Here is a 24,431-nt window from a genome sequence, read left to right on the forward strand (position 1 = left end):
TTCTTCCAGCATAGGTCCATCATTAACACCGGCCAAGCAAGCGCAACCAGTTCTATCCATGCGTTCCAAATCCGAGGGTGAAACTCGCAGCGACAAGGAGCAGGCCCCATCCGGCTTCGACCGCCACTCACCCCTTCAATTGATAACCGTGACCATGCAAGAGCAATGCCACGACTGCCAATCCCTCCAACGCCAAGGCTCAACTCAAAAGCGCAACCGCTGCGCCCAGCAAGCAAAGCCATCCGCCGAACAAGACCAAGTGACCGACGAAGCGTGGGAGCTGATCCAACAAAGCGCCGGCAGCGCCCCAACTCGCGACGAACCGCTGATCCCAATCCTCCAAATCGAGTGGCAGGCATGGCCCTCGTGAACCTCGAACAGCACCTATGGCACCCGCTCAAGCGACAGGAACCCACCTCCCATCGCCCGTACCCCTGCGCGCCGTACTTCAGCTACCTAACGCGAGCGGACTGGCGAGGCCGCACGATCCGAACGTCCCCCATTCGAGCCGGGATCCGAGTCGACTACCACGCCATCGACACAGACGGCGACATGTCGGAGATTGATTTCTTCTATTTCGGTCTGATGTGTCGGATGACCTCGATGGATGTGGCGGAAGCGTATATCGGTCGCGTCGTGGAATTGGTGAACCAGGGCGTCGATCGGCGGAAGACCCATCAGCGGGCGAGGGAGGCGCTGAAGCCTCTGATTCCCGCGCCCCTGACGGACCATGAAATCGACGTCACTATCTCCAACGGCCTGGGCTGGCTGGCCCTGGTGCGCACGATCCGAGTGCTCGAGGTTTTGCTGCTGGATTACGAAGTGCACGCGTCTCTGGATTGGGTCGATGGTAAGCCCCTTCCCCCGCATGCTGGACGATGATAATCCGCGGCGGCGAGCAAGGGGTGGCCTTTCGCGAGCTTGTTGAGTCCCAACCGGGAGCTTAGGGAGCTTTGCTTGAGGATGGATGGGTTGCTCGATATGATTTTACGGTTGAAGGATTTGCCGGAGTCGCACGAGCAATTGTTCTTGGTGAGGGAGATTGAGAATCGCGTGCGATGGGTTTTGGTAAGTTCTGAGGCCGTCGATAGGCAGGAGTAGGCTCGAAAAAGAGAATAGGGGTACAGTGGAATGAAGGGGCCTGGGTACGGGCATGCAATTGACTTGGACATGGGCATGGGAGTAAAGATAGGACCAAGATCAAGGTTAGCAAATCTCTGTCACGGTGACTTTAGTTAGCTAGACTTCTGTCCTCCCCGTCGCGAATGGTATCTAATCATAAAACATAGTTCCAGGATCAATATGCGCTACGTCCGACCAATCATTCCTGCCTGCACATACTTGACAAACAACCAACCCAACCAAAAGTTCGTGTAGCCTAGCCAAAGGAGTTCCCAAGATCACTTTTCCAAATTATCCTGAAGCCCTCAGTGCAGAGAGATTGCCCGCGCCTTGGGTCCGCCACACTCATACGTCGCCATAACCGTGTGACCATCCAAGCCAAAAACGCCCGGCCAGTGACTCGACTCCCCACAGATCAATGTGGAGGAGTGGTCCCAGTCGATGTGGCCATTCTGCGGCGGGCGACCGAACACGGCCTTGATACAGGCGTTCTTGGTCCATTGCACCTCCTCATGGTCCTCGTCCGTCATGAACACAACGGCCAGCGTCCCGTCCGCAAACGAAGCGATCTGCGGCGCACCGGCATTATGGCGATGGCCATCGCGCGGCGCATAGACGACATGGCGGTCACCCCAGGTTTGGCCGTCATCGTAGGAGATGAGACCCTCAAGCTGCATGGGGCCCTTGGTGTTAGTCTCGAAGACCATGACGAGGGCGTCGCGGCCACGGGCCTGGTCGAAAGTCGGGGCGATGCCGTTCATGCCGTCACGACGGCAATCGTCGCTGCCGTGCAGACATACGGGGGCGGACCAGGTGCTGCCGTGGTCAGTCGAGCGCACCAGCATCGTGCACTGGTTGTTGTGCGCCAGCTCCTGCGAGTAGGTCAGCTGCACCTCGCGGCCGTCACGGCCCATCCGCATGAACGGCTCCCACACGCCCAGCCCATCCGCGCCGCTCTTCTCCGCCGCCTGCGACGCAAACTGCCAGGTGCGCCCGCCGTCCTGCGACCGGCACACTGTGATCCGGAAGTGCGTCGGCCGCCCGTCCGGCCCGTGGTCGTGGTTCCGGAACGCCCCGAGCACCACGTTCGGCGCCGCCTCCAGCAGGAACAGGTTGTCTGTGTCTCCCCTTCCCCGTGTCACTTCGCCGATGTCCTCGAACCGGTGCCCGTCTCGGCTGTGTGCTACCACCAGCGTGCGCTCGCCGTCGCCAGAGAACCGCGTGAAGCTCGACAGGAGGCTCCCGTCTGAGAGCCGCGTGAGGCGCGGGTATGTGCCGCTCGGGTGTGACGAGAGGAGTCGCTCGTCATTGTGGACTACGCGGCTGCGCTGCTGTGACTGTTGTTGGTGGTGGCCGTGGCCGTGGCCCTGAGGCGGGTAGCCCATTTGGTGCTGCGGCGGGCCGTAGTTCTGTTGCTGTGGGTTGGGGTAGTACCGCTGTTGGCCGTATTGTGGTTGACCGTATTGCTGTTGATCATATTGCTGCTGTCCATATTGCTGCTGACCGTACTGCTGCTGGCCGTATTGCTGCTGACCAGGGTATTGCTGTTGCGGAGGGTAGTATTGCTGCTGAGGGGGCTGCTGTTGCTGTTGCTGCTGCTGTGGCTGATCGTGGTGGTCGTGAAAACCAAGCTTGTTGAGGATCTTATGGCCGAAGTCAGGCATGATGGCTGTGAAGCTCAATGGATAGATTTGTCTAGTTGAGAATGAGGATGATGGTAAGATTTAAGTTGAGATGATGTTTGTTGACAGCATGTCGGGGAATTCGTGGCTTATAAAGGCGGGGCTGGATGACGTCACGCGGGGCCCCTGAAACACGGGGGCCGGACGCGCTATTTATAGTTAAAGGCGTTGCCTGATCTCCCATCACGGAAGAAAATGTTTGATTACTGACCAAGTTATAGGAGGGTTTGAATATTCACTGTCTACTGGTTGGTGTGGCAGTATTAGGGTTGAGGATTTAGATCCAGTCTTTCGGAGTAACACATTGGGGTTGGAACACATGTGCTACAAAGGCAACCGATATATCAAGAATGTATAGTCTCGTGATTAACTATCTCTCTGACCTCTGAAATGCCGATTAGAAAGAAGTCTGAGCTTAGCGCCTTCCAAATCGCCCTTGATTGGCTAACGGTCACCTGGGTATTTGTTTGTCCGATACGGGCAATGTAGCCTAAGTGCTATGAGTTTATGTACAGTATTCGTTGACACGGTTAGCGGCGCCGGAAACGGCGCCCATTGTACTGCCCGTCTGCCGCCCGCTACTGATGGACCGCTGGTCTATCCACGTGGCGGAGCTTATAGGCATCTCTTACGCGACTAGCGTAGTGTTCAAGATAGCTTACCAGCGCTCAAGATCCGGAGACAGACAACAGACAGCAATAATCCTGTGCGACAGCAGATCAGCGCTACAAGTGATCCATAGCACGAGAAATCGATCTGGGTAATGGATTGTCCACACAATCCTCCAGGCTGCCGCTGAAGTCCTAGCTATAGGAATCACCTTCCGTCTTTAATGGATGCCAGGGCATTGCAATAATCCTGGAAATGACAGTGCAGACCGCTTAGCTAAGGATGCCGCCAGTCCGGGTAAAACTCACCCTTTCGCCCCCTCCTTACCAGAGAGAGGGCACTCATTCACCGGAACACCCACACTCGGTGGGAGCAAGAGTGAAAATAAACCACCAAGGGTGGTCACTTACGAAAGATTGATAACACCCTACCAGCAACCTACACTAGGAGATCTACGGGACCCTACCGAGAAACCGGGCGTACCTCTTGACGCAGCTACGCACAGGTCACAACTGGTGGTCCAGCTGCCGCAAGGACATTGGCTATTGTGACGATGACTATTGCACATGCGGTGCGCAAGAAACAGTTACACACGTCCTAGTAGACTGCACAAGACTGAATGAATTGCAGAGGGAACTAAGGAGAGAGGTCAAGGACGCGTTTACCAGCGTGTCAAGTCCGCTGGGAGGCTCAAGAGAAGGTAAGAAAGGTGAACCAGACAGCGTGTCGCGGGCTAGGACGGTCGAGGCCGTGCTGGACTTCGCCGAGGCGTTACAGCGGTTTCGCAGTCGCACGCCACGAGGGCAGCCTAACAATAGGAACGGCAATTAGGCCACGAAAGGCCTTGACGAGGCTCTAAGTTTGTCTTCAGGAAGTAGAATACTCAACATGTACATATACGGGTATATATAGTTGATGTAGCCTGCATATCGTTCGCGAGGGGTCAGGGTAAATGATTTCACACATACACACACACACACACTATGTAATATGTTTGTTTACCGCACAATGAACAATAAAATGACGTAAGTGTTGTGGATACGGATTTACTAGCCTAATCCAATGGCTTGGGATATAGGTGGTAGTTTAGGTAGGTTGGTATAATCTTTTGCAAGAGGGCAGGGGGATACTAAGGTAATAGAGGACGCACGGACCTACAATTCACTCCAACTTGGCACTAGATACCCCGGGGTGTTAAGCTTGGCGTATACCCTGAGGGTATAACCCCCGTGGAGTAAGTATAGCGTAGGCCCTTGGTGGTGTAGGCCCTTAATAATGGAGGCTAATCTGGGTGAGTTAGTCTTAGGAAGGTGGAGACAGACTAGCCGTAGGAACTCAATTTGGGTTGTCATGAGTAAACACACTTCCAAGAGCTAGGTTGCATTTTCAAAGCAATATCTAGTTTGCCATAGCGGTCGCGAGACTATAGAGAAGGAGTAACACCAGACCAATAGTAAATCGTTTAGCAGAGATGCTAGATGGCGTTGGTTGTTGATTAGTCTTAGGTTAGGAAATTGCGGCCCAAGCTACAAACGGGCAGTGTCTCTTCCTCCCCACCTTTTCATCGCTGGTATTCACCCCACTAATGCCACGACAATGGCCTCAACCGAGAGATCCCAAATTCCTCTTCTCTCTCTCGCGTACCGCGACTACCTCGATAAAGTCTACTCCAGGCTCTTCAACAGACTCAGAGAGGTGGCCCACTTCAAGCGCGCAAAGACCGCAACTGCCACGCTCTAATCCCTCGCCGAGACTACCTTCAACAGAATCATTATAAAAGACGAAGGCCTTACCGAGTCCAAGCAAGAAACCCGAGACGTACTCAACAAATTAAAGCATACACTGAGAATGGTTGTCTATCTGGTCTCACATACAGTAATTCTGTATAGGACGTTCGCGCTATTAGCAGAGGGAGCCAAGGGGTTTGGCTAATATGTGGTAATACGTGTTGGTATATAAGTAAATCGTAGCGACACAAGCTCGCAAGGATGATGTGATAACAGGAATGTGCAACTGAGCGGGGCCGATGGACGAATAGGATTAGAAGTACTTTTGCTCTTCGTCTGGCAAGGAAAACCATCTGAACTGTCTCCCTATCCCGTGTCAATTACCTTAGACTATTCATTCTACTTCCAGAGTAGCAACTCAGAATCTAGATTGATGTCTCCAGCATCAGACCTTACAATTAAATGCGCTGAGAATATAGCCATCACTTCGCTATTTCACAATATCCCCCTTCCACCGTCTTCGAATCTACCCGACCGCTTACCAGAAGATCAATATGCCTTTTCTTTCGATCAGGAGCGCAAGGTAGCGGGTACCCTTGCTTTCCTTGCGCATATTCGAGGAAATGCCGATTTTATCCCCGCCGTTTGTATTGAAGAAGATCTAACAAAGGGCTCTCTAAACGTGATACTTGCTATCAACAAAGCTCGAGTTTCTGATGGAGACGATGTGTTGCGTTGTGCTCAGCAGGGTTTTGATGAGATCTTTGCACTCCTTGCCCGAGTGTCTACTGGTAGGTGAAATACCGCTGGCTTCTCTGGTTACTAATAGTGCCATGCCCAGATAATACCATTATCATAAAAAATCGGATCTTCCACGTTATAGTTTCAATGTGTTCACCTCGCATCCTTTCTCGATTACGGTTGGCGCCTTCCGGCCGGCAAAAAATGAAAAGGCCTTTCAAGGATACTCTTCAAGAGCTTACTATAGCTCTAACTCAAGTCAACCAACGCAAACTGGCAGATGAAAATATTTCAAAAGCCGTCAATTTATTAATAGACAGGGTTAAGGAGGCGAGAAAGCAAGTTGACTCATGGTTTCGATATCAAGTGACTGAACGGCTGTTAGAGCTCGTGGAGAGTATTCATCGGATTAAACAGCTCAAACTTCTTCAGTCCGTTGTCGGCATGATACCAAATATCTATATGAGCCCTACCTCCAGACAGAGCTTTCTCAACATCGTCAATAAAATATCGAGGTACTGGGAGGCTGCTCGGTTTTTGTACCGTACGGCCAAGAAGGTCCCCTTGGCTCGGAAGATGCGGACAGTGCCTGTCCGCCTGCCAAAAGAAGCGTTTATAATTCCATCTACGAGCCCATACACCCCAGATCTGCTCAAAAAAGTCACCGAGGCCAGTCCAAAAGGAAGACAACAAAAGCTTCTAGTAGAGATATGTCGCAAACTCGGTTTGAGTGAGCAGGAGGCGAAAGATAAATTCTCCCGGCAAGTAAAAAATACCTTGACACAAGCGAAAATCCATGCCGAGGTCCAGATTATCGCTTATTGCGAGTCCCGTTCGCAATTGGTTCTGCCACGAGTTATATGCTCCAGCAAAGACGCTTGTTTTCTCTGCAACTTGTTCATCAAAGAGTACGGGAAAATACATACTCCTCGTTCTCATGGAAGACTCTATCCCGGATGGCGGTTGCCTTGTCTGCCACAGATTGAAGAAGTTGAACGAAGGTTCTGCCAATCGCTACAGAACAACTTTATTGAAACTTGCACTTCACTTCTGTCTGGAAGACGGCAAATACTTCATCCGGAACCTATTGAAAGTACACTTTTCACCCTCCCTGGATCTGATTCGACTTTCTTAGCCACCACTTCAGTAGGAGGTGATTTGAAAGATGTCGGGCTGACACCACATGAGACTACATCCTTTCTTCCAGGACCGGACCGGGCCTCTGATTCAGGAAAGAGCAAAGTAAGCAACTACGAATGTCAGGTCATGAAATCAGTCAACAAATCAGTCACTGTGTCAAATCCTTCCGACATACCGGGCCCCTGCAGCCAGCAGGCAAGCTGTGAGCTTCAAAGCAGCTCAATCATACTTCAAGGTTCCGGAGTATTCGGGAATAGCGGTCCCAGCGGGAAGTCCAAACTGTATTCTGCTGGCCCTTTGGAGATCATCGTTGAGGGACTCACAGGTTCTAGGAGTGTTTCTTATCATATTGAATGGCTTGGCGAAGAAGAAGCAAACAAGACAAGAGAAGTGGGTTTCATTGTCGATATTGAAAACATTGACGAGATCACCCTTGATGGACACAATCCACTATATGTGACCGCCAGAGGAGCAATTTTAAGACTAAGTTGGACGAGCGAGAGACACTAATATGTCGAAATAGTAATTACAGTGATGATGTTCCATACGCTGACCCCTCGCAATGAGTTAGAACATTGGCTTGAGATACAAACTTGCTATAATATCATCAGCCTATGGAAAGAGAGATCTAACTTCCGTCTGTTTCATAACGCAGCATGAGCCTTTAAACACCAAACCGATATGAGATGGCCCTGTGATGCCTAGTAATGCCGTATATCTAGCTTGTAGTGTACGCCTTCTCCAACTCGTGACCGAATCCCATAAGCTCATGTGGTCCAATGTGCCTTTTGGTTTCTGTCTCTATGCGTCAAAAAATGGCAGTGTTGTTCTCAACTGCAACATTAATCGTGAAAGGTTCCAGTCCATTTTTTTGCTAGGCATCAGTTCGAAAGAGATAAAAGTTTCCGAATAATATTTTGATCAGTCAAAAGATCAATGAAGGGTCCGTCATACAAAGCGCGTAAAAGTGGTTCAAGTGGAGATTCTGGAAGGCGAGCAGCATTCTGAGCTATGTATATAAGGCCAGAATCTTTTGCTACCCTATTAGCAATTCTCGGTGAAGACCATAGTGGGGGGCTGCCCGGGACAGCAATGGTGGGAACAGATGCTTCCTTGACATCGCAGGTTGATACTGCATTAGCGGCGAGGTTGCATTATTACTCAGCGACAATAATGTACACGACGGCAGTTAACGATTAGGTGAGTGTGTTTAGTGGAACGTCGCGAAGGTCCTGGCTCTGCGTAGATAGCCAAATACCCCTCAACAGTTGTCCCTCGACCGGGGCTCCTCGTAGTGGGACTCTTCAGCCCGACAAAAAGTAGGTGCCCAACATGTAACATTAAGTTTTCTGTTCCTAATTGTAATTCGTTCATCTTATGTCCAGATAAACCACACAAGCGCTTAGACCCCTTAGAAAGTACGAAAGGGGGCTACTCCTTTTTTGATTGGACATCGACCCACAGTTATTGGAGTGACAGCGGGGTAGCCTTCCGGCGCAGATCGATCACCCTACGCGCATGACTACGAATTGCAGGAGCGTTTCGTAATACTGAGATATGCTGGGAGGAGCAAGTCAAGCTAACCCACGCCTCTAAAAGAGAGCCTAAGACATAAGAGACACGCATCTTCCTCCCAACTTTCATTGAAAACTGCCTCGCAGTGAAGATAACGCTTTTGAAGAAGCCAACGAATCAGAGTGTGAGTCTAATACCTATACTATTGTCTCTTTCTCGTTGCTGAAGTCATGTATCATTAGCCAAACCGAAATTAGTTTTGCGCCGGCCTTCCTGTTGGTACACCATGCCTTTATTGGATGATGTAGTGAAGACATTCCCACCGCGAGGAAATATGCAGCAGCATAGGCTATCGAAAGCCACGAATGTCTATTGCACTCGATGCAACTGTACAAAGACTGCGAAGCTTGTGACCACCATCGATGAGAAATGGGACGAACTATACTGCAATGCATGTTACGGCAACAATTTAGCAACAACAGAAACCGCGGGCTAAAGAGCGGTTTTTGGTAGACATTCCACCTGGTTGCTTCCTACGGGATAATACTACTACTACTCTACAAAAAGCTATGCACAGACACATTGGGCTATACAAATCTTGTTCGATACTGTTATCCATGCAGGGTTCTGTTTTTAGCCATTAATCACGTTGCTATACCCTGCAGAAGGGGTGCAGTCTTTTATCATTAGCTTGGTGCTATAGTGTACGACGATATAACTGAAAATAGACGGTCCGCAGAGACAAGGAATGAACACTGCTTGCGGATATTTCTTAATATCTTTCGAGCCCTCCCTCTCCAAAGCCATAATTTAATGTATACCATAATGTAGATAACGGTACATAAGTGGCGTGCTGATTACACCAGCAAGGGTATAAAGATCAATGATTATCTTTCTCGCTCTCAATCGAGACACCTCGAATCACTCTCTACTCTTCTGGAACGCTGTTTTCGACCAAGAATTCGATAGCTTTATCAAGGGTTGAGAAGCTTTGATGTTTAGCGCCTGGATAGCCGTTGACTAAAGACTTCGTCTCATCCCTAAGTTATGTCGTCAGCGGCGATGAATGCTTTAATTAGACCAGATCCTCTCCAGTCGTGGTATACCACTTACCAGGTCAGAAAAATGCCTGGGGCAGGAGAACGACCCTGAACAACAGCATAGTATCTTTGCGATGGCATGGGTAGAATTAAGTCTGGCACAGAATCTTTTAGTCTTAAGGCGAAAATAGATCGACCGAGCGATCGAAAGGATATCGAGACTTTTTAACCTTTAAATAAATTGTAGGGAATATCCCAATATGTACCATTGGGAGACAAAGCTGAAAGGATGTAGCGTGGCACACAAGGCTTGATTTCAGGATTCTTAAAATTTAAGGATCCGAAGAGTTGTTTGTCTGTGCGGCCAATGGCCAAGTTACACATCAGAGGCCTTGTGACTCCTTTGAACAAACAACCGTGCGCTCAGCTTCGGGAATGAGGGGTTTGAGACTCATTACACAATCAAAATTCCCTGACATAGTTGTGTTCTTTATGACCTTGGCATCCATCGTTTCTTAGCAACTTTAGTCTGCTTTTTCTGACGTTCGTGCAAATCACACCATTAAGGTTCAACACAATGATCTCAATAGCCGACATATCTGAAGCAAGTGCGACAGAGTTTGTGAAATCGTACGTGAAACTCCAATCTTAAAAATGGCATGTCTAAAGGCTTCCATTTCCAGCGTACTTTCACTATATCACGGTCCCTGCGTCAAGATTCGAATTAATCCTGGCAACAATGAATACACGGTTTCGAAACAACTTCTCTGCAGAGATTCCGAATATTTCCAAGCAATGTTCACAGGTGAATTCAAGGAGAAACAAGAGCAGACAGCCATCCTGGAAGAGGTTGAAGGTGTCGTCTCAGCGCAAAGTCTCGAAGCACTCTTGCAGTGGATATACATCCGCCGGGTTAAATTTAATGTGGAAGTGCCGGAAGACCAAATTTCAGCTGCAATAGAACTCGCAAGGTTCGCAGATATGTGCACCGTCGCCTGTTTAGAATTCCAAATGGCCCAACAGATCAAGGAAATCCTTAAAACCAACCCGCATCCCAAGCCTGTTACAGGGAAATATGTCAATAGAAATACCTATTGTCTCACAACTGAGCATATCAGATCGGCAACCTTCTTGCCTGAAGGGCATGCGGTGCGTCAGGTTTTAGCTGCAGCCTCGGCTGAGGGATTTTTTCGAGACAAGAACCACAAATTCAAGGAAGAGGTCCAGGCATATCCCACGTTTGGAGCTGACGTCCTTCAAGAAGTGAGAAAAGCACTGGATACGCTCAACGTCGTTGACTACGGGGCTACCGTTGAAGGTTCTATAAGCGGGGAAAGAGTAAGGATCAATTGGGTTTATGATTATTGATATGACTGTAAATAGCATGAGTTATTTACCTGGTGGAGGGGGCCAGCGGGGGTGTCATATCTTGATGATTTTCCCCAATTTATGCGAATCGGGCTCGTGCTGCTGTTGCAGGGGCAAGGCTCGAGCGGAATCATCTTATTTACAGCGGAGATGTTGACAGGGAGGATGGATCAAACCATCTTATTTTGGCGCTTTGCGGGTTTGAGGGAGGGATCCAGTCTCATGAAGATTATGATAGTTAGCAGGAGAAGTTAAATTGGATATTCAGATGATTCAGCTCTATTTTTGGACTACAAGTAAACGAAGAAAAAGTAATGTCGTCGGTCATTAGTAGTAGAGTACATCAAGATACGAGACGGATCAACAGTACCACAAAGCAGTATATATTTCATGGTCGTGATCAATGGCCAGAAGAGAGCCTGCAGTCCTCGGGCTATTGAGACTATATGCCGTTAATGTAGCTTAGCCAGGCAACTCCGCGAAAGGAGCTATTCCTGTCTTTTCTGCCTCTAGCAGAATTGTGTCGATATCGGGTTCGGAGAAGTTATCGCTATCTGATATGGCCTCGGCAGCCGATGCCATTTTGTGTGGCATAGCGTTAACACAATCTGCAAGTTTTGCACCAGCCTCTCTATAACAGTTGTCTACTTCTGTTTTAGCATCCTGCATTGCCGTTTGCTTGAGCCGGGCCTGCTCTGTCGAGATTCGTTCAAGTCGTGTCTGCAACTTGTCCGACAAGGCATGTTTCCGTGACCAAGTTTCCTTGATGATGGCTTGGAAGTCCGACTGGAGACTCTGAAAATGTTGAAGAACAGTTGCATCCCGATGCATCGTGGCCAGACCTATCCCAGCTTCCAGGCTCCGAAAGACCGATTCAAAGTCCTGTGGTCGGCGATGAACTGCAGAGTGACGAACGTTGGCACAGGTATTGAGGATATCTCTTCTTTTTTCTTCTTGAACCGCTGCTAATAGTGATGATAAATCGTCCGGACAATTTAAGATAACGCGGCACCAGGAATGCAATTCCAGTGACTTTGGCTCAATCCAGCCATGCTTCTCTAGAAGTTGTTGACATTGACAATGTTTGGCCCCAAAGTTTTCGCACATTTCTTCTAGGATGCACTGCAGATAGGAGAGCAATAAATGTTGGTCTTTGAGTGGAAGACTGATGGAGTCTGTTGACAACCCGCTCGAGATTGCAATTTAGCCAGCTTCACTTTCAAAGATTTGTATTTCATACCCTGATGGACTCTGCCGGGCTCTTGTAAGTTCCGATGACCGCGCTCCTATGCTACCTCGTTGTGTTCGTGACGCGCCCTGGTCCCATTTTTGTTGTTTTTCTTTGTCATATTTGGTCATGTTCATCAGAGAAACTGATCAGGATTTTCATATAATTTAAAAGCCAAAGCAAAATTATCAAGGAGAACTAGTCCTGCAAAACGCGTCTGGCCATGTGGGTTTTCCCTACGTCCCGCGACCGCTGGACGACCGCGTTCCAAGAAGAAATGTGTACCTGATTCGACGCATACTCTCTATCTGATATCCAAGAACGGCAAGAATTGCAAGTAGAAGGCCTGAAAGAATCCGTCTCACATCTCCTGGACATTCTCGAGAGCGAGATACAACCGCTCGATGGGAAGGCAAGCCACGTTTATCTGGGAGGCATCAGCCAGAGCATGGCCGTGGCCTTGTGGACAGTATTCTGCGCGACGAACAGGATCAACCAACTGCTAGGCGGTCTGTTAGGCTTTTGCGGATGGCTGCCCTTCGCCCATCAAGCCGAAGAACTGATCGAACGGGTCAACGGAGGAGAGGCTCATGAGGATGTAACCTGAAAAGCCTCGCATGTACCCGAAAAGCCTCGCATGCAGCGCCTCATATCTGATTGCTTTCTGGAGAAGATTGGTGGGGCTGGGTCGCCGCCGACAACGGGTGCTGGAGATGGGACCTTGCCCATCTTGATGACGCCGGTCTTGTTAGGTCATGGGACGGATGATGCCTATGTACCCGTGGAACTGGGGCAGCAAGCCTTCAGGGTTGTGCAACAGGTTATGGGTCGTGTTGAATGGACCGAGTTCTCGGGGGCGGACGGAGAAGGACACTGGATCATTGAGCTGAGGGTTTGACCAGATTTTTCAGTTCCTTCAGGCGAGTTCGAAGGGAGCTTAGGCAATTCAGCTACGGCGTGAGGAGGGTTATCCGTGAGAGGAGAACCTAAGAAGCCTGGGACCGCCCTTCAGTGCCACCTATGTCTTTGTATGTCAGGATGGATGTCTATGGTAGCAAGGCTGGAGCTTTGAAAGGACATGAGGACGTGAAAATTTCTATCGGCAGACTAAGGGAAAAAGAGGTGAGCACCGATACGCAGAGAAAAGTCGTTCGAGGACAGCTTCTACAATGTTCAGTGCACCAGGGACAATGATAACCAAATAACTATGCCTTGTAGTACTCCGTAGTTCGTGCATTTATGTCTCTGTAAGCGATCAACCCTGAAACCAACAATGGAGCTGGCGCACTACGGCAAACCTGAGACGAACCCCTCTCGTCATCAGCGAGTCATGCATGGCAGCTGGCGCAAATACCGGGTCAGGGACCGGATATGCAGTTCCAAGGTTGGCGCAGGTTGACAGATCAGCCCCTCCGCTGCCGACCATCACCGCCGACAGAAGGAGCAGATCGTGGGAGAAGGACGAAAGGGGAAAGATGATGACAACACCTGGCTAGCGAGGAGGGGTCCTCTTGGCACTTGGCAGCGGGGTCGAGCTGACTAAGACCAATAGGGCGATCTTGCCTCTTCGGGATGAGAAAGTTTAAGCTCGCCGAGCGGCAAACCCCCGGCTGGTTTCCCGCCGCATCGAATGATTGGTGGACAAGTGCCAGCCCAGAGCGGAGAGAGCCCACCCAGGCGGGGCGGACACTGGGTACTAAGCGGCCACTATTGGCTGGGGAAGGAACCTAGATGTAACTTGGCTGGGCTGGCAGAGTTTGAAAGCCATGAGGCAATGCGTGGCCAGCTCCGGTGACTCAAAGGCCACTCCTGCTATTTCCCTGCTGTCTGACCGACTGGTCGACACATTTTTGTTTTGTTTATCGCCAGTTCACCTCTTCCATTCGCCCTCCTGGAAGCTAAACTAGCTATCTGCCAGCCATCTGTACCTTAATTTTGTACCGGGTGTTCAGTGGATATTCTGGTCTCGGACGATCCCGCCTTGCCGCTTTCGGAAAAAATCGGCAACCCTCCCCCCCAGGTCGTTCGGTTTTTCTTTCATCCTTAATTCCTTGCTCGCTCCCCTCGGCTCGACCGGAGAGCTGAAGAGCAGAGTTGAGTCTTGCTCACCTACTCTCCCCCTCCACAACACCGCACGATGATCTCGCAACCCACGGCGGTGGTCTCGGAGGACCACGGCGCTGCTGATTTGGATCGCGCTCCTCAGTACGACGCCGCCTTGAACGACAAGGAGGAGAAGCAGGAGGATCGGAAGGGCAGTCCCATCTATCAGGACACCTTTGGTGATGAGGAGTATGCCGAGGTCAAGTACAAGGTGCTCAGCTGGTGGTATGTTGCATCGTTCCTGTTTGGATGCTGTTCCGAATGACTGATTAACTGACTCTCTGCAAAGGCAATGTGGTTTCCGTGAGTTCTGACCACTGCGCTTGGTCTGCCCATTACTAATTTGATAGTCATGGTTGCCGAAACCGTGTCCCTAGGAATTCTCTCGCTTCCCGCCGTCGTGGGAGTCTTGGGCTTAGTTCCGTATGTCTTGTTGTTCTGTAATTGCTTGAATCGTCAACTAACTGGCCCAGCGCCATTATTCTCCTCCTGGGACTGGGTCTCTTGGCCACCTATACCGGCTACACCATCGGCCAGTTCAGATGGGCCTACCCGCACATCCAAAACATGGCCGATGCGGGTGAGGTCCTGTTTGGGAGTTTCGGCCGTGAGTTCTTCGGCACCGGCCAGCTGCTCCTGGTGGTGTTCATCATGGCAAGTCATATCTTGACTTTCACTGTGGCCATGAACACGATCACCGAGCATGGCACGTGCACGATCGTGTTTGGTGTTGTTGGCATGGTCATCTCTTTCTTCTTGGCTCTGCCGCGGACATCGGCCAACGTCTCCTACTTGTCGGTGGTTTGTAAGTTATCTGACGACTCTCCGCATCAGCATCAGCTTCCTGACTGTGCCGACAGCCTTCATCAGTGTCTTTGCTGCCGTCATGATTGTTATGATTGCTGTCGGCATCCAGCGTCCATACAAGGGCGCCCTCGAAGTCACGGCTGACACGAGCCTGTACAAGGCCTTCCTTGCCGTGTGCAACATCGTCTTCTCTTTCTGTATGTCCCTTATGAATAAGTGTGTTTTGGGTCTATGCTCACAATCGGTAGCTGGTCACGTGGCCTTTTTCGGCTTCATGTCCGAACTCAAGGACCCTCGCGATTATCCCAAATCACTGTGTCTGCTGCAAGGCATCGATACGGTTTTGTATATTGTCACCGCTGTGGTGATTTATGTCTTTGCCGGCCCCAATGTTACCTCCCCGGCCCTGGGTTCAGCCGGCCCCATGATTGCCAAGATTGCTTACGGCATCGCTCTACCAACTGTAAGTCTCAGTGCCTCACCAATACTGCCCAGCAGCTTCTAACGTGAGATAGATCATCATTGGTGGTGTCGTAAATGGCCACGTGGCTTGCAAGTTCGTCTACGTACGGATCTTCCGCAATAGCGACCGCATGCACAGCCGCGATTTTGTGGCCACCGGCTCCTGGGTTGTTCTGATGCTGGTCCTGTGGATCGTTGCCTGGGTCATTGCCGAGGCAATTCCGGTCTTCAACGACTTGCTCAGTCTGATTGTGAGTCCATCCCGTCTAAGTGAGATGCACCTTGCTAATTCCATCCCAGGCCTCTCTTTTCGCCAGCTGGTTTACATGTAAGCATATTCAACCCAGCCTATCACCAGTACACCCCGATACTAACATAACACAGTCGGATTCAGCGGCATGTTCTGGCTGTACCTCAACAAGGATCGCCTGTTCTCGACCCCGAGCAAGATTGCGTTGACAATCCTCAACGCCTTGATCGTTGGTATCGCCGCCTGTGTGGTAAGTCCTGGTCATTCGTTCGCTCCATACTGTCAACTAACCCCAATCTCAGTGTGGCCTTGGATTATACGTCTCCGGACGCTCGCTGCACGACGACGCAAATGGCTCGAGTTTCTCGTGTGCGAGCAATGCGTGACCGGTAGGGGTTGTACATTACCGATGTGGGATTTTTGCATATATTTGCATGTTTTGTATAATATTTTTTTGGCCGGTGTCGTCACATACCTGGGCATCTTCTAGCTATAAATATTGCATCTAGAGTTCGTCTATATTTCCGAGTTTTACACAGACAATGAAGGATATATCCATAGCGGCTTTCGCGCCAAGCCTCCGCCACAATTCGGCTCCGCCTGTATAGCACGTCGATCACGTGCGCCGAAGGCAACTTTGTCTATCGAGCAGGATTAGTGTCAGGATGCCCAGGTCTGTCAGCTAGAGATCCAGTTCAAATACACTAAATTCACTTAATGCTAACGCGGAATTTGCCACCAAGCGCTGAATGAATCAATGTCGATCTGATATTCGAAGGTTTTTATGGCTCTGCACTTTGAAAATCCGACAGGATATACATGGCAACCACACTCCTTTTCAGAAACCATGCCCTCATCTTCTACCTTGGGGGTAACTAGATGAGAATCCGCCTTACCTCACGCACGCAGCCAGTCTCCAAACTCCGCATCTTTATTGTGTACCGAGGTGGGGTGAGATTCGTTGACCGCTATAGCCTTTAAGTTATGGAGAGGATATGAGGATGGGATAAAGTATTTCAAGGGACAGGTGCAGACACAGTGACTCCGCAGGTTGCTGAGACTTATTGACTTTTGCTCTCAGGATTCAAGGTTTGGGAAAGAACTGACTGCATCATCGACTGGCTTCCTGATGCATCAGATATTAGGTTGTTTATTGTTACACCTCAGAACAGTCTAGCTCCCTGCCAGAGCTATTTCTTCAAAAGGACCTCACCAAAAAAAAAATACAAGCAGACAGAGAAAGAAAGGCACACCACGATGTCTATGAATAAACACTCTGAACCACCGCTTGACCCACGCCTAACAGACAACTCATCAACTACTCCAACCTCAACCAATACCGGCTCTCCTGCTTGCGATCCGCGGGAATCACGTCCGGAACTCCAGCCCCCTCAGTCTGCCACCCTGCTACCCGCGACGCAGTATCGTCTGGCGAATCCTCGTCCGAATCGTGTTTCATCCCCCGCTCCTTCCGCACCTCATCAAATTTGTGCGCGGTTTTCCGGTCCTCCATGGGTTCGGATTCTTCCGAGGCCGCTCCTGCGCGCGGGACGCTGTTGACTGAGGAATGCCCCGAGAGGAAGTTCGGGATATCCGTCATGGCTTGGGAATGGTTTGATCTACGGATGCCTCGAGATTTGTGTCTTTGGAGAAGATATAATCTTGTGAATTAGATATGCTGATGGAGCGATGCACAAGTTGCACCTGGGGTAGGGATCAACAGACGTTAAATATACCACAGAGGCGAGACAGAGAACTTTTGCATCATTGACAGGTCATAGATCTAGGCCGACGCCACTGGACTGGGTTTAACTTCCATGCGATCAGAGCCAAGGAAAGCCCTGTTCAAGCAGGGCAACACGAAAGGCTATTGGAACCCCACAATTGGCGCATGCCACGCGCCATATGACAGGTCGGCTGTTGCTATGATGGCTAGAATAGAGGGAAAACATCGGTGGCGGCTGATAAGCTTAAATCCGGGCGCATGATTGGGTCTCGAACCTCACTTAGTCTGCGGGCAGTAATATCGAACAGTGGAAATTTATCTCTGTAACTATTCCACCATCCCTGAATGAAAAGCACTCACCTATTTTTCTTCATATAATCATGTTCTTATATAACTATATGCTACGCCGGCTTTATTCTTGATGTTTGGAAAAATCTTGTCTGGGGTTTTCAGGTTCCCGTTACGTTTTAGCTCAATATAAAAGTACAATAAGATAACAGATTATCTCTCAAGGCCAGCACGTGTATTTACTAGGTTCTTAGTGGTGTTAAAGAACCGGCGCGGTTTTTGAAATCTATACTATAAGGAGCAGGACTCTCTTCATCATGCAGCTATGTGCAGGGTGTGGATTGGTACGACTGCATAAAATATACATAAACTCATTTGTATGCCATGAATACAGGCTCACGGCGGAAAGGAGTCTTTTGAACGTGGCAGGCTCGCATAGTTATCTCAGGCTTAAAGTGAGGACCGTAGTGGTGACGTTGGCTGTCAAGGTGCTTCTGCCGCAGTACATTAGTGAATGACGACTGAGCAGACAATTGAATCCGGAAAATGAAGGAGATGGAAAGAAGGCTAAGCGAACTGCCGGAAGCAGAATCATGGCTAATTCTGGCGGAGGGCGTTGGTGTTGGAACTGGAAAGGCGCTGACAGAATAGCCCACAATCATCAATAAACTGATAGGCTTTGAATGATGGCTGTCACAATCTGGTAGGTCCTTCATGGCTCTCCTGTCTCCGGAGAGCTTCCGAGGCGAAACTTCATTCGAGGTGAAGGAAAAGGAGATAGGGATGCTTGAATTGGAGATTTGGAAACTGCACTCGTCCTTCATGAAACTATTCTCTGAATGCCAATAACTGCTTTCTCCAGTAACTAAGTCAAGGTCTCAATTTGCCAAGAGAGTCAAGAAGTGATCCATGCACCCAAGACATGCCTTAGTTCACACCTCCAAGATATGTTCTCTATCGCCATCAAATCAACCGCATGAGGAAGGGCGATGTAGCACAGACTCTTTCTTGAAAAGCTTGTATCATACATACTCCAGCAGGTGCATCACGTCCAAAACTTACTGTGAGAGCGCGATAAGCAATGCAGAGCCCGTCATTAGAATAGAAGTCTGCAATTCTACAGGAAGTGCCGTTCATACATCACTCAGTGCACGAGCGCAGAGTTGCTGTATGAGTACGCCCGACCTCATACTTCGCCTTGTTTGATTTGCCATACGTTGTCCCTGGTATATTATCTGTTAGCGTAGGAGTCTAACTTTAGTCAAGTTCAAGGGAGGGTGAATTGTCAGTACACTTGGCATAAGTAATCCTAAAATCGCATCGCCGATTTCGATGTTTCGGTACAGCGCATTGCCAGAAGGCGAGAAGGTCTTGTCTCTTTATGTTATTAAGAAATATGCTACGACAGAAGACCCTCTGCAAGCCTCTCTCTCTTGTTTACTTTCAAGTCTATGAGTTTTTGATGGAAGGGGATTGTAGTAAAAAACCTTCAAATTTGTTCCAAGGTATCAGAAGTCGATTGTGTTACTAATTGGTCAAGTATTGGAGAAAAAGATCTTCCATAGTATGCTTCCGCAAATTATCAGCTGGTATCTGGTCAACGATTATTCTGGGGGAGCACTGGTGTATAATCCACTAATTACAAATTGGCAGTAAAACTTCACTTTTGATGAATACTCAAGTTGTATTAAGAGGTGACAGAAAGTGGTTGAATTAAGGTTGTATTTTTAGCCAGTGGCATCCGAAATGAATGCATCCACAACCGGTTACTTCCATAGCGAAAACCGTTGCATCCAAAGCCGGAGACACCCGTACCAAAGACGTCATATTCTATCTTTCCGATACGCCTTTTTTGATATATGACACGACGGATAGCCCCATATTTCATCCTTTATTAGAAGCCCCTCTCGATTATCCTTCTTGACACGCTTTCTGAGGATTTTCCAGGTCTAAGATTTCATATCCATCATTTAGACACTATTTTCTTTTCTCTCTTTTTTCCCCCCCCCCCCCCCCTTCCTTACTCGTCGGTCCGTGTACTGTACAAGATATATTTCAAATCGTGAGTGCATTAATAATTCTAATAGTCTTCATAAGCTAGTACTATCTAAATTCAAGCACATACGACCACAGGGTGTGGAAAACAGGGCTTCCCGTCCGCTCAGCTGTACTTAAGCCACACGCCGGGAGGTTAGTAGTTGGGTGGGTGACCACCAGCGAATCCCTTCTGTTGTATGTTTTTGCTCATATGGTTTTGAAAGTGCTTGAGTCAGGTATCCTCGCCGCTCTGTTTCCACCCGTTGAGCAGTGTGGATAGGGCAGCAATAAAGTAGAAGCCGTCGGACGTGCTTTTGTAGCGGACAGGGCTTCGAAGGTATCTTAGTGCTTTACTTCGAGTTCACCGCCACTAAGCGAACGCAGTATCTTCGAGGATGACCGCCAGAAGACAGCCCTGGTGCTACGCCACTGTCGATCTTGTAGCTTCTTGTCTACATGATCTGTCTTATACAAGCCAGAAGAGCTGAGAGGCACAGGTTCATGTCCCATCAGCCAGAGCTTTCTCTGAAAGAACCTTTGTTCGAGTAACATAATCAATGGAATGTTGTCAATGAGTCTGAAAATTCGGAAGTCTATACCCCTCGTTCTGCGTACAGGTCATATAGTGGCTGTACGGGTCTACACTGCCTTACCACGTTGGATCCATCTATGAACTCACTACCATCTTCCCCTTGTATTGGCTTTTCAATTGAACCATCCGCGAAACATAGAATCGCCTGTGAGACATAAAATTAGCGGCTCGAAGAAGGCAGTAAGGAAGAGAACTGATTGGGCGTAGCTACCTTGACCAAGTAATCCATACAGTGTGGCCAGTGACCATCGTCATGCCAATCCATACCTATAGCTTTACCCTCACTCGCAGATTGAAGGGCTTTGCGGATCGCTGTGAGGCAGTGTAGTTGATGGAACCTGTTAGAAGCCATCAGTAAGTACTCAGGACCGCTTTTCCCAGTCGCGCAAAACGAAAAAGGCAGTCAATATGGTTGACATTGACTCACATACTGATACCTCCTTGCTTCTCCTTGTTTCCATCCTCTGAGATATATATTAGGCCACCCGTTGACTTGTTCAGTGATAAGTCTGCCCATAGCTGATCATAAGAATGATCAAGTGACTGAAACGCTTTATCTTGAGTGAATGTCGTGGCGAATGTGTCCTCAGTGTTATGCGTGGCTACACACGACCTGGAATCAAGTTGTATCATTGTAAGAGGCAAATTTAGCAAGCTCAGAATCAGAATGATCAAGAGAATCGTGACCTTGGTGGTAGGATGCAGAAGGAAATGGGCAATGAAGGTAGAGTGATTATCCATTTGGTGGCCGGTTTCGGGTTCTGGTGACTTCTCTTCCGAGGGCTGGCGCGAGAGAAGACGGTAACTCATATCTGTGGATAGCAAAGATAAAGAACATTTAGTGTATTTTGAGAAGGTCTGCTTATGGGCCAATAATGCCTCTAGTGTTATATACCTTTCCAACTGTAAGGTTGAACTATAGCACATGTATATGTCCTTAAGGAATAGTGACTAGGGAGGCGGCCCTGGAGTTTCTCGATAAACCCATAGTAAGGGGCTCAGATCCATTCCCCACATCTCGAAAATGTAACAAAAACCCTCAAAACTTAGAGATAATAAAACACATTATCACGGTGATATCAAATAGCAACATTCCAAGGAGCGCAGAGCACTGCTTGACCTCACGGTTGGTACATTCAAGTATGCCCCCTTTGAGATATACCTTCTGTATCCAGGTACACGGGGGCTTATGATTCAGAATCAGAATATGTACAGCTAAACAGTATCAAATGTTCTTCCACACTATTCCACGCGCTATGACCATCTCGTTATCCCTCGAAGACCAAAAGTGCAAAAAATATGGATGCTACTGATTTTGTCCGAAGAAGTTCCTATGCCGGAAAGGTGGTATATCTGACTGCAATGTCTCTACTATAGTATAAATCAGATAATTGAGACGCAATATGTCAACGATCTTTGGCATATGGCGCTGATACAGTTCCGAACATATTACTTTGATCAGATTAGCCCTACAAAACATCTGGGAATTGAGGTAATCGAGTTTACTCCATCAAGGCTTTAGCTTATGCTGTCAAGGGTCGAAACAAGAGAATTATACTCGATAACATTTCACCTTGACTCCTTACACATGTCTGCTTGATTTCAGGAGTTGGGAAGTATAAATGTTCTTTCAAGCTGATCTTCAGACAAAGAAGGATGCATGCCAAGTCTACGGTTACATGACCATCCCTTCTTCCCGGACTCGGCTTTCCTTTGTTCTCAACCCCCCCAGCAGAATTGTCAGTTTTGCTCAATTTAACTTTCTTTGTTGCCGCATCCTTAATTCCCGATTCGGCAGAATTGTCAATCCCGTTCGTTCTTACTTCCTTTGTTGCTCCATTCTCAATTGCCCCTCCCCTAGCTCTTGTGGTAAACTTTCATGAGGTAAGGAACCGTACAAAGGCTAGAACCAGTAATGGTTCAACTTGACGCGGAAATGCCACAGTTTTCTGTATACCTGCGGGGGCCCGGCTACGGAAATAGACTGTCAAATGATGTCGAAATATTCTGCGGGTAGCTCTTTGAGAAGAGTATCTGCAAGAATATGACGAGCTCAAACGAGCGGCGAGTTGGATCCAAAACAAAATGGAAGAGCCGAAGAAGAATCCTTCCCTTCTAACCGTGAACAAGATTTATCTCCTCAGGACCGACCGCTATAGCTTCAAAATATAAGAGCGATTCGAATGGTATATGGACCTTCGCAGACAATTAAACATACGAAAGAATTGATACTCTGGTATTATCAATAGACTGTATTGAGATCTCGGCAAAGATGTGATCGTTTGTTCTTATCTTGTAAGGATATAATTGTTGCAACCCGTTGCAGTTCCTTTCGCGAAAGCTTAGACCTATCATGAGAAAGTGATAAGATGTACATTATGATTAGATTTACTTCGCCGGTTAGTCAATGGATATGACAGATGATTTACTACCTTCCACGGAGGGACGCCTTTTCAAAAGCTTCGCGAGAGATACGATCAGCGATCCTATATTAACAGACATCGTGCCTACATTAAGCCTGGCGTAAGCTCAACATCACAGCGCTTAATGCATGTTGAATCGGAGAGAAAATACCAATTTATTGCATTAACAACTAACACGAACTGCATTCTTGTGCGATTATCACAACAGAGACAACTCATAAAATCCTTTGAGACTCCTTGCCAGGACATGGGCATGCCTCCGAAGGTATAGCGGGCAAGGAGAAGCAAAGCAGTCATCAAGCGAAAAGACTCAAAACATGTATGCTACATACATCAGAGTCCCCAAATGTAGGCATTAAGCACCTGATACCGGTATTGACGTTTATTCCACCTGCGGTCCTTGATGTCAATATCTATCAACATCGGATCTTCGAACCATTCGTCCAGTGGGACTTTGAAGCCCCGGGTTTTAGTACAACAGACGCAGGTAGACAAGCAGTGACCGTAGTAAGACTTTGCGAGGACGGCGCATCTTGCCCTCGCACAGCAGCCGCAAGCTCTAGCACAACATCCGCCTTTAGCGGCACACTGGGCTCGCTGCCATTCGGAAAGGTGCCAGCCTGGTTGGCTATGAGTCAAAAGGTAGGCTCGCTTCAAGGGTCCGTCCATTAGAGAGGCAAGGATAGATTGCCTTTCCTGCTCCCCGTACCAAACAGCCTCTTCATACTCATCCACTTTGTGTTTCTGTTTTTCTTTGTCATCTGATACTGAAGAGGCCAATTTTCGTTGAGATTGCTCCAGGACGTGTGTCATAGCATAGAACAGGACTCTCTGATCAACTTTGAGAAGATTCTCCATTAATTTCCAGTGGTATCCATAAGGTGTTTTGAAATAGGTCTGTTTCCGGCGGAGTCGCTGGGCTTGTCGCCATCTTCCCTTACGCTCGAGCAGGTTCGCCAGAGCCATGAGGGGGCGCTCTGCTGCACCAGTTGCCAAGTTGATGGCGGCATAAGGGACAAAGTTCAACAAGGTCACCTCCATCTCGAATGTGTCTGAGAACGTATTCGGGCTCGAGAGAACTTATAGGTATGGATTTGGAAAATATTGGTTATTGTTTGTAACTAAATCATTTGAGAGCTCAAGAAGATACTGCAGAGAAAGATCGGAAGGTGGGGGTCTTCTGGTCTGGTCGGCTGAAACAGTCAATCGCCGCAAACTTCCGGTATCATCGTCATCATTACTATATCCACATTCACCGCATTATGTGCACAATTGTCTTGGGAGCTTGCGAGGCTGATATCGTGGGTCGCTGTGTCCTTGGCTTAAAAATCTCTCCCATGTGTCTCTTTTTTGCATTATTGAAATTCAATACCAAAGGACCCTCTCGCCGAGCACTCACCTGCACTTCTTCTTTCCCTAAAAGGGAAACTTCAAGCTTCGATGAGTTAGACTTGGCTCTCATTCTAGCAAAGCTTAATCAAATGCTTGTACTAAGATAACCACACAGCCTAACGGCGCTCCTTCTCATCCATGAAGCACTCTACTCCTCTAAAATGAAGAGTTAGGTAACT

The 24,431-nt window shown here is 48.6% G+C and overlaps 9 protein-coding genes across 9 annotated transcripts; 4 read left to right on the forward strand and 5 right to left on the reverse strand.

Moving 5' to 3' along the window:
* Positions 1-1,427: 1,427 nt before the first annotated feature.
* Positions 1,428-2,786, reverse strand: BO97DRAFT_434008 (sialidase family protein; the record flags this gene model as incomplete). Its single annotated transcript, XM_025697646.1, has 2 exons — positions 1,428-2,437; positions 2,657-2,786. The coding sequence occupies 2 exons, from the start codon at positions 2,784-2,786 to the stop codon at positions 1,428-1,430; spliced, it is 1,140 nt and encodes a 379-aa protein (XP_025551984.1).
* A 2,787-nt stretch (positions 2,787-5,573) lies between these two features.
* Positions 5,574-7,531, forward strand: BO97DRAFT_343778 (nucleic acid/nucleotide deaminase domain-containing protein; the record flags this gene model as incomplete). Its single annotated transcript, XM_025691708.1, has 3 exons — positions 5,574-5,931; positions 5,982-7,027; positions 7,118-7,531. The coding sequence occupies 3 exons, from the start codon at positions 5,574-5,576 to the stop codon at positions 7,529-7,531; spliced, it is 1,818 nt and encodes a 605-aa protein (XP_025551985.1).
* A 1,063-nt stretch (positions 7,532-8,594) lies between these two features.
* BO97DRAFT_405118 (uncharacterized protein) lies at positions 8,595-9,292 on the forward strand. Its single transcript, XM_025695116.1, has 2 exons — positions 8,595-8,720; positions 8,779-9,292. Exon 2 carries the CDS (start codon positions 8,823-8,825, stop codon positions 9,030-9,032), a length of 210 nt encoding a protein of 69 aa, XP_025551986.1. The 5' UTR covers positions 8,595-8,720; positions 8,779-8,822; the 3' UTR covers positions 9,033-9,292.
* On the reverse strand, positions 9,233-9,857 carry BO97DRAFT_442717 (RNase H1/viroplasmin domain-containing protein). The gene is made up of 2 exons (XM_025698291.1): positions 9,650-9,857; positions 9,233-9,576 (listed from the first exon to the last, which is right to left on the reverse strand). Exons 1-2 carry the CDS (start codon positions 9,715-9,717, stop codon positions 9,465-9,467), a joined length of 180 nt encoding a protein of 59 aa, XP_025551987.1. The 5' UTR covers positions 9,718-9,857; the 3' UTR covers positions 9,233-9,464.
* A 257-nt stretch (positions 9,858-10,114) lies between these two features.
* On the forward strand, positions 10,115-10,985 carry BO97DRAFT_405120 (uncharacterized protein). The gene is made up of 2 exons (XM_025695117.1): positions 10,115-10,206; positions 10,260-10,985. The coding sequence occupies exons 1-2, from the start codon at positions 10,154-10,156 to the stop codon at positions 10,942-10,944; spliced, it is 738 nt and encodes a 245-aa protein (XP_025551988.1). The 5' UTR covers positions 10,115-10,153; the 3' UTR covers positions 10,945-10,985.
* Positions 10,986-11,406: 421 nt separating this feature from the next.
* On the reverse strand, positions 11,407-12,051 carry BO97DRAFT_434010 (uncharacterized protein; the record flags this gene model as incomplete). Its single annotated transcript, XM_025697647.1, has 1 exon — positions 11,407-12,051. The coding sequence occupies one exon, from the start codon at positions 12,049-12,051 to the stop codon at positions 11,407-11,409; it is 645 nt and encodes a 214-aa protein (XP_025551989.1).
* Positions 12,052-14,020: 1,969 nt separating this feature from the next.
* BO97DRAFT_442719 (amino acid transporter) lies at positions 14,021-16,333 on the forward strand. The gene is made up of 10 exons (XM_025698292.1): positions 14,021-14,500; positions 14,565-14,578; positions 14,626-14,698; positions 14,749-15,080; positions 15,136-15,279; positions 15,331-15,545; positions 15,598-15,795; positions 15,845-15,872; positions 15,929-16,044; positions 16,097-16,333. The coding sequence occupies exons 1-10, from the start codon at positions 14,310-14,312 to the stop codon at positions 16,178-16,180; spliced, it is 1,395 nt and encodes a 464-aa protein (XP_025551990.1). The 5' UTR covers positions 14,021-14,309; the 3' UTR covers positions 16,181-16,333.
* Positions 16,334-20,597: 4,264 nt separating this feature from the next.
* Positions 20,598-21,253, reverse strand: BO97DRAFT_450834 (uncharacterized protein; the record flags this gene model as incomplete). Its single annotated transcript, XM_025698950.1, has 2 exons — positions 20,865-21,253; positions 20,598-20,775 (listed from the first exon to the last, which is right to left on the reverse strand). Exons 1-2 carry the CDS (start codon positions 21,245-21,247, stop codon positions 20,598-20,600), a joined length of 561 nt encoding a protein of 186 aa, XP_025551991.1. The 5' UTR covers positions 21,248-21,253.
* A 1,940-nt stretch (positions 21,254-23,193) lies between these two features.
* On the reverse strand, positions 23,194-23,901 carry BO97DRAFT_413768 (uncharacterized protein; the record flags this gene model as incomplete). The annotated part of the gene is made up of 1 exon (XM_025696308.1): positions 23,194-23,901. The coding sequence occupies one exon, from the start codon at positions 23,899-23,901 to the stop codon at positions 23,194-23,196; it is 708 nt and encodes a 235-aa protein (XP_025551992.1).
* Positions 23,902-24,431: the final 530 nt, after the last annotated feature.

Source organism: Aspergillus homomorphus (genome assembly GCF_003184865.1).
Source record: "Aspergillus homomorphus CBS 101889 unplaced genomic scaffold BO97scaffold_15, whole genome shotgun sequence".
NCBI classification, from domain to species: domain Eukaryota; kingdom Fungi; phylum Ascomycota; class Eurotiomycetes; order Eurotiales; family Aspergillaceae; genus Aspergillus; species Aspergillus homomorphus.

Coding starts and splice junctions, on each gene's coding strand:
- BO97DRAFT_442719 (XM_025698292.1), top strand. CDS start 14,310: ATGATCTCGCAACCCACGGCGGTGGTCTCGGAGGACCACGGCGCTGCT. Junction 15,081..15,135: donor CTCCTACTTGTCGGTGGTTT/GTAAGTTATCTG, acceptor CTGTGCCGACAG/CCTTCATCAGTGTCTTTGCT. Junction 15,873..15,928: donor TTTCGCCAGCTGGTTTACAT/GTAAGCATATTC, acceptor AACATAACACAG/TCGGATTCAGCGGCATGTTC.
- BO97DRAFT_442717 (XM_025698291.1), bottom strand. CDS start 9,717: ATGCCATCGCAAAGATACTATGCTGTTGTTCAGGGTCGTTCTCCTGCC. Junction 9,577..9,649: donor CCAGGCATTTTTCTGACCTG/GTAAGTGGTATA, acceptor GACATAACTTAG/GGATGAGACGAAGTCTTTAG.
- BO97DRAFT_405118 (XM_025695116.1), top strand. CDS start 8,823: ATGCCTTTATTGGATGATGTAGTGAAGACATTCCCACCGCGAGGAAAT.
- BO97DRAFT_405120 (XM_025695117.1), top strand. CDS start 10,154: ATGATCTCAATAGCCGACATATCTGAAGCAAGTGCGACAGAGTTTGTG. Junction 10,207..10,259: donor GCGACAGAGTTTGTGAAATC/GTACGTGAAACT, acceptor TTCCATTTCCAG/CGTACTTTCACTATATCACG.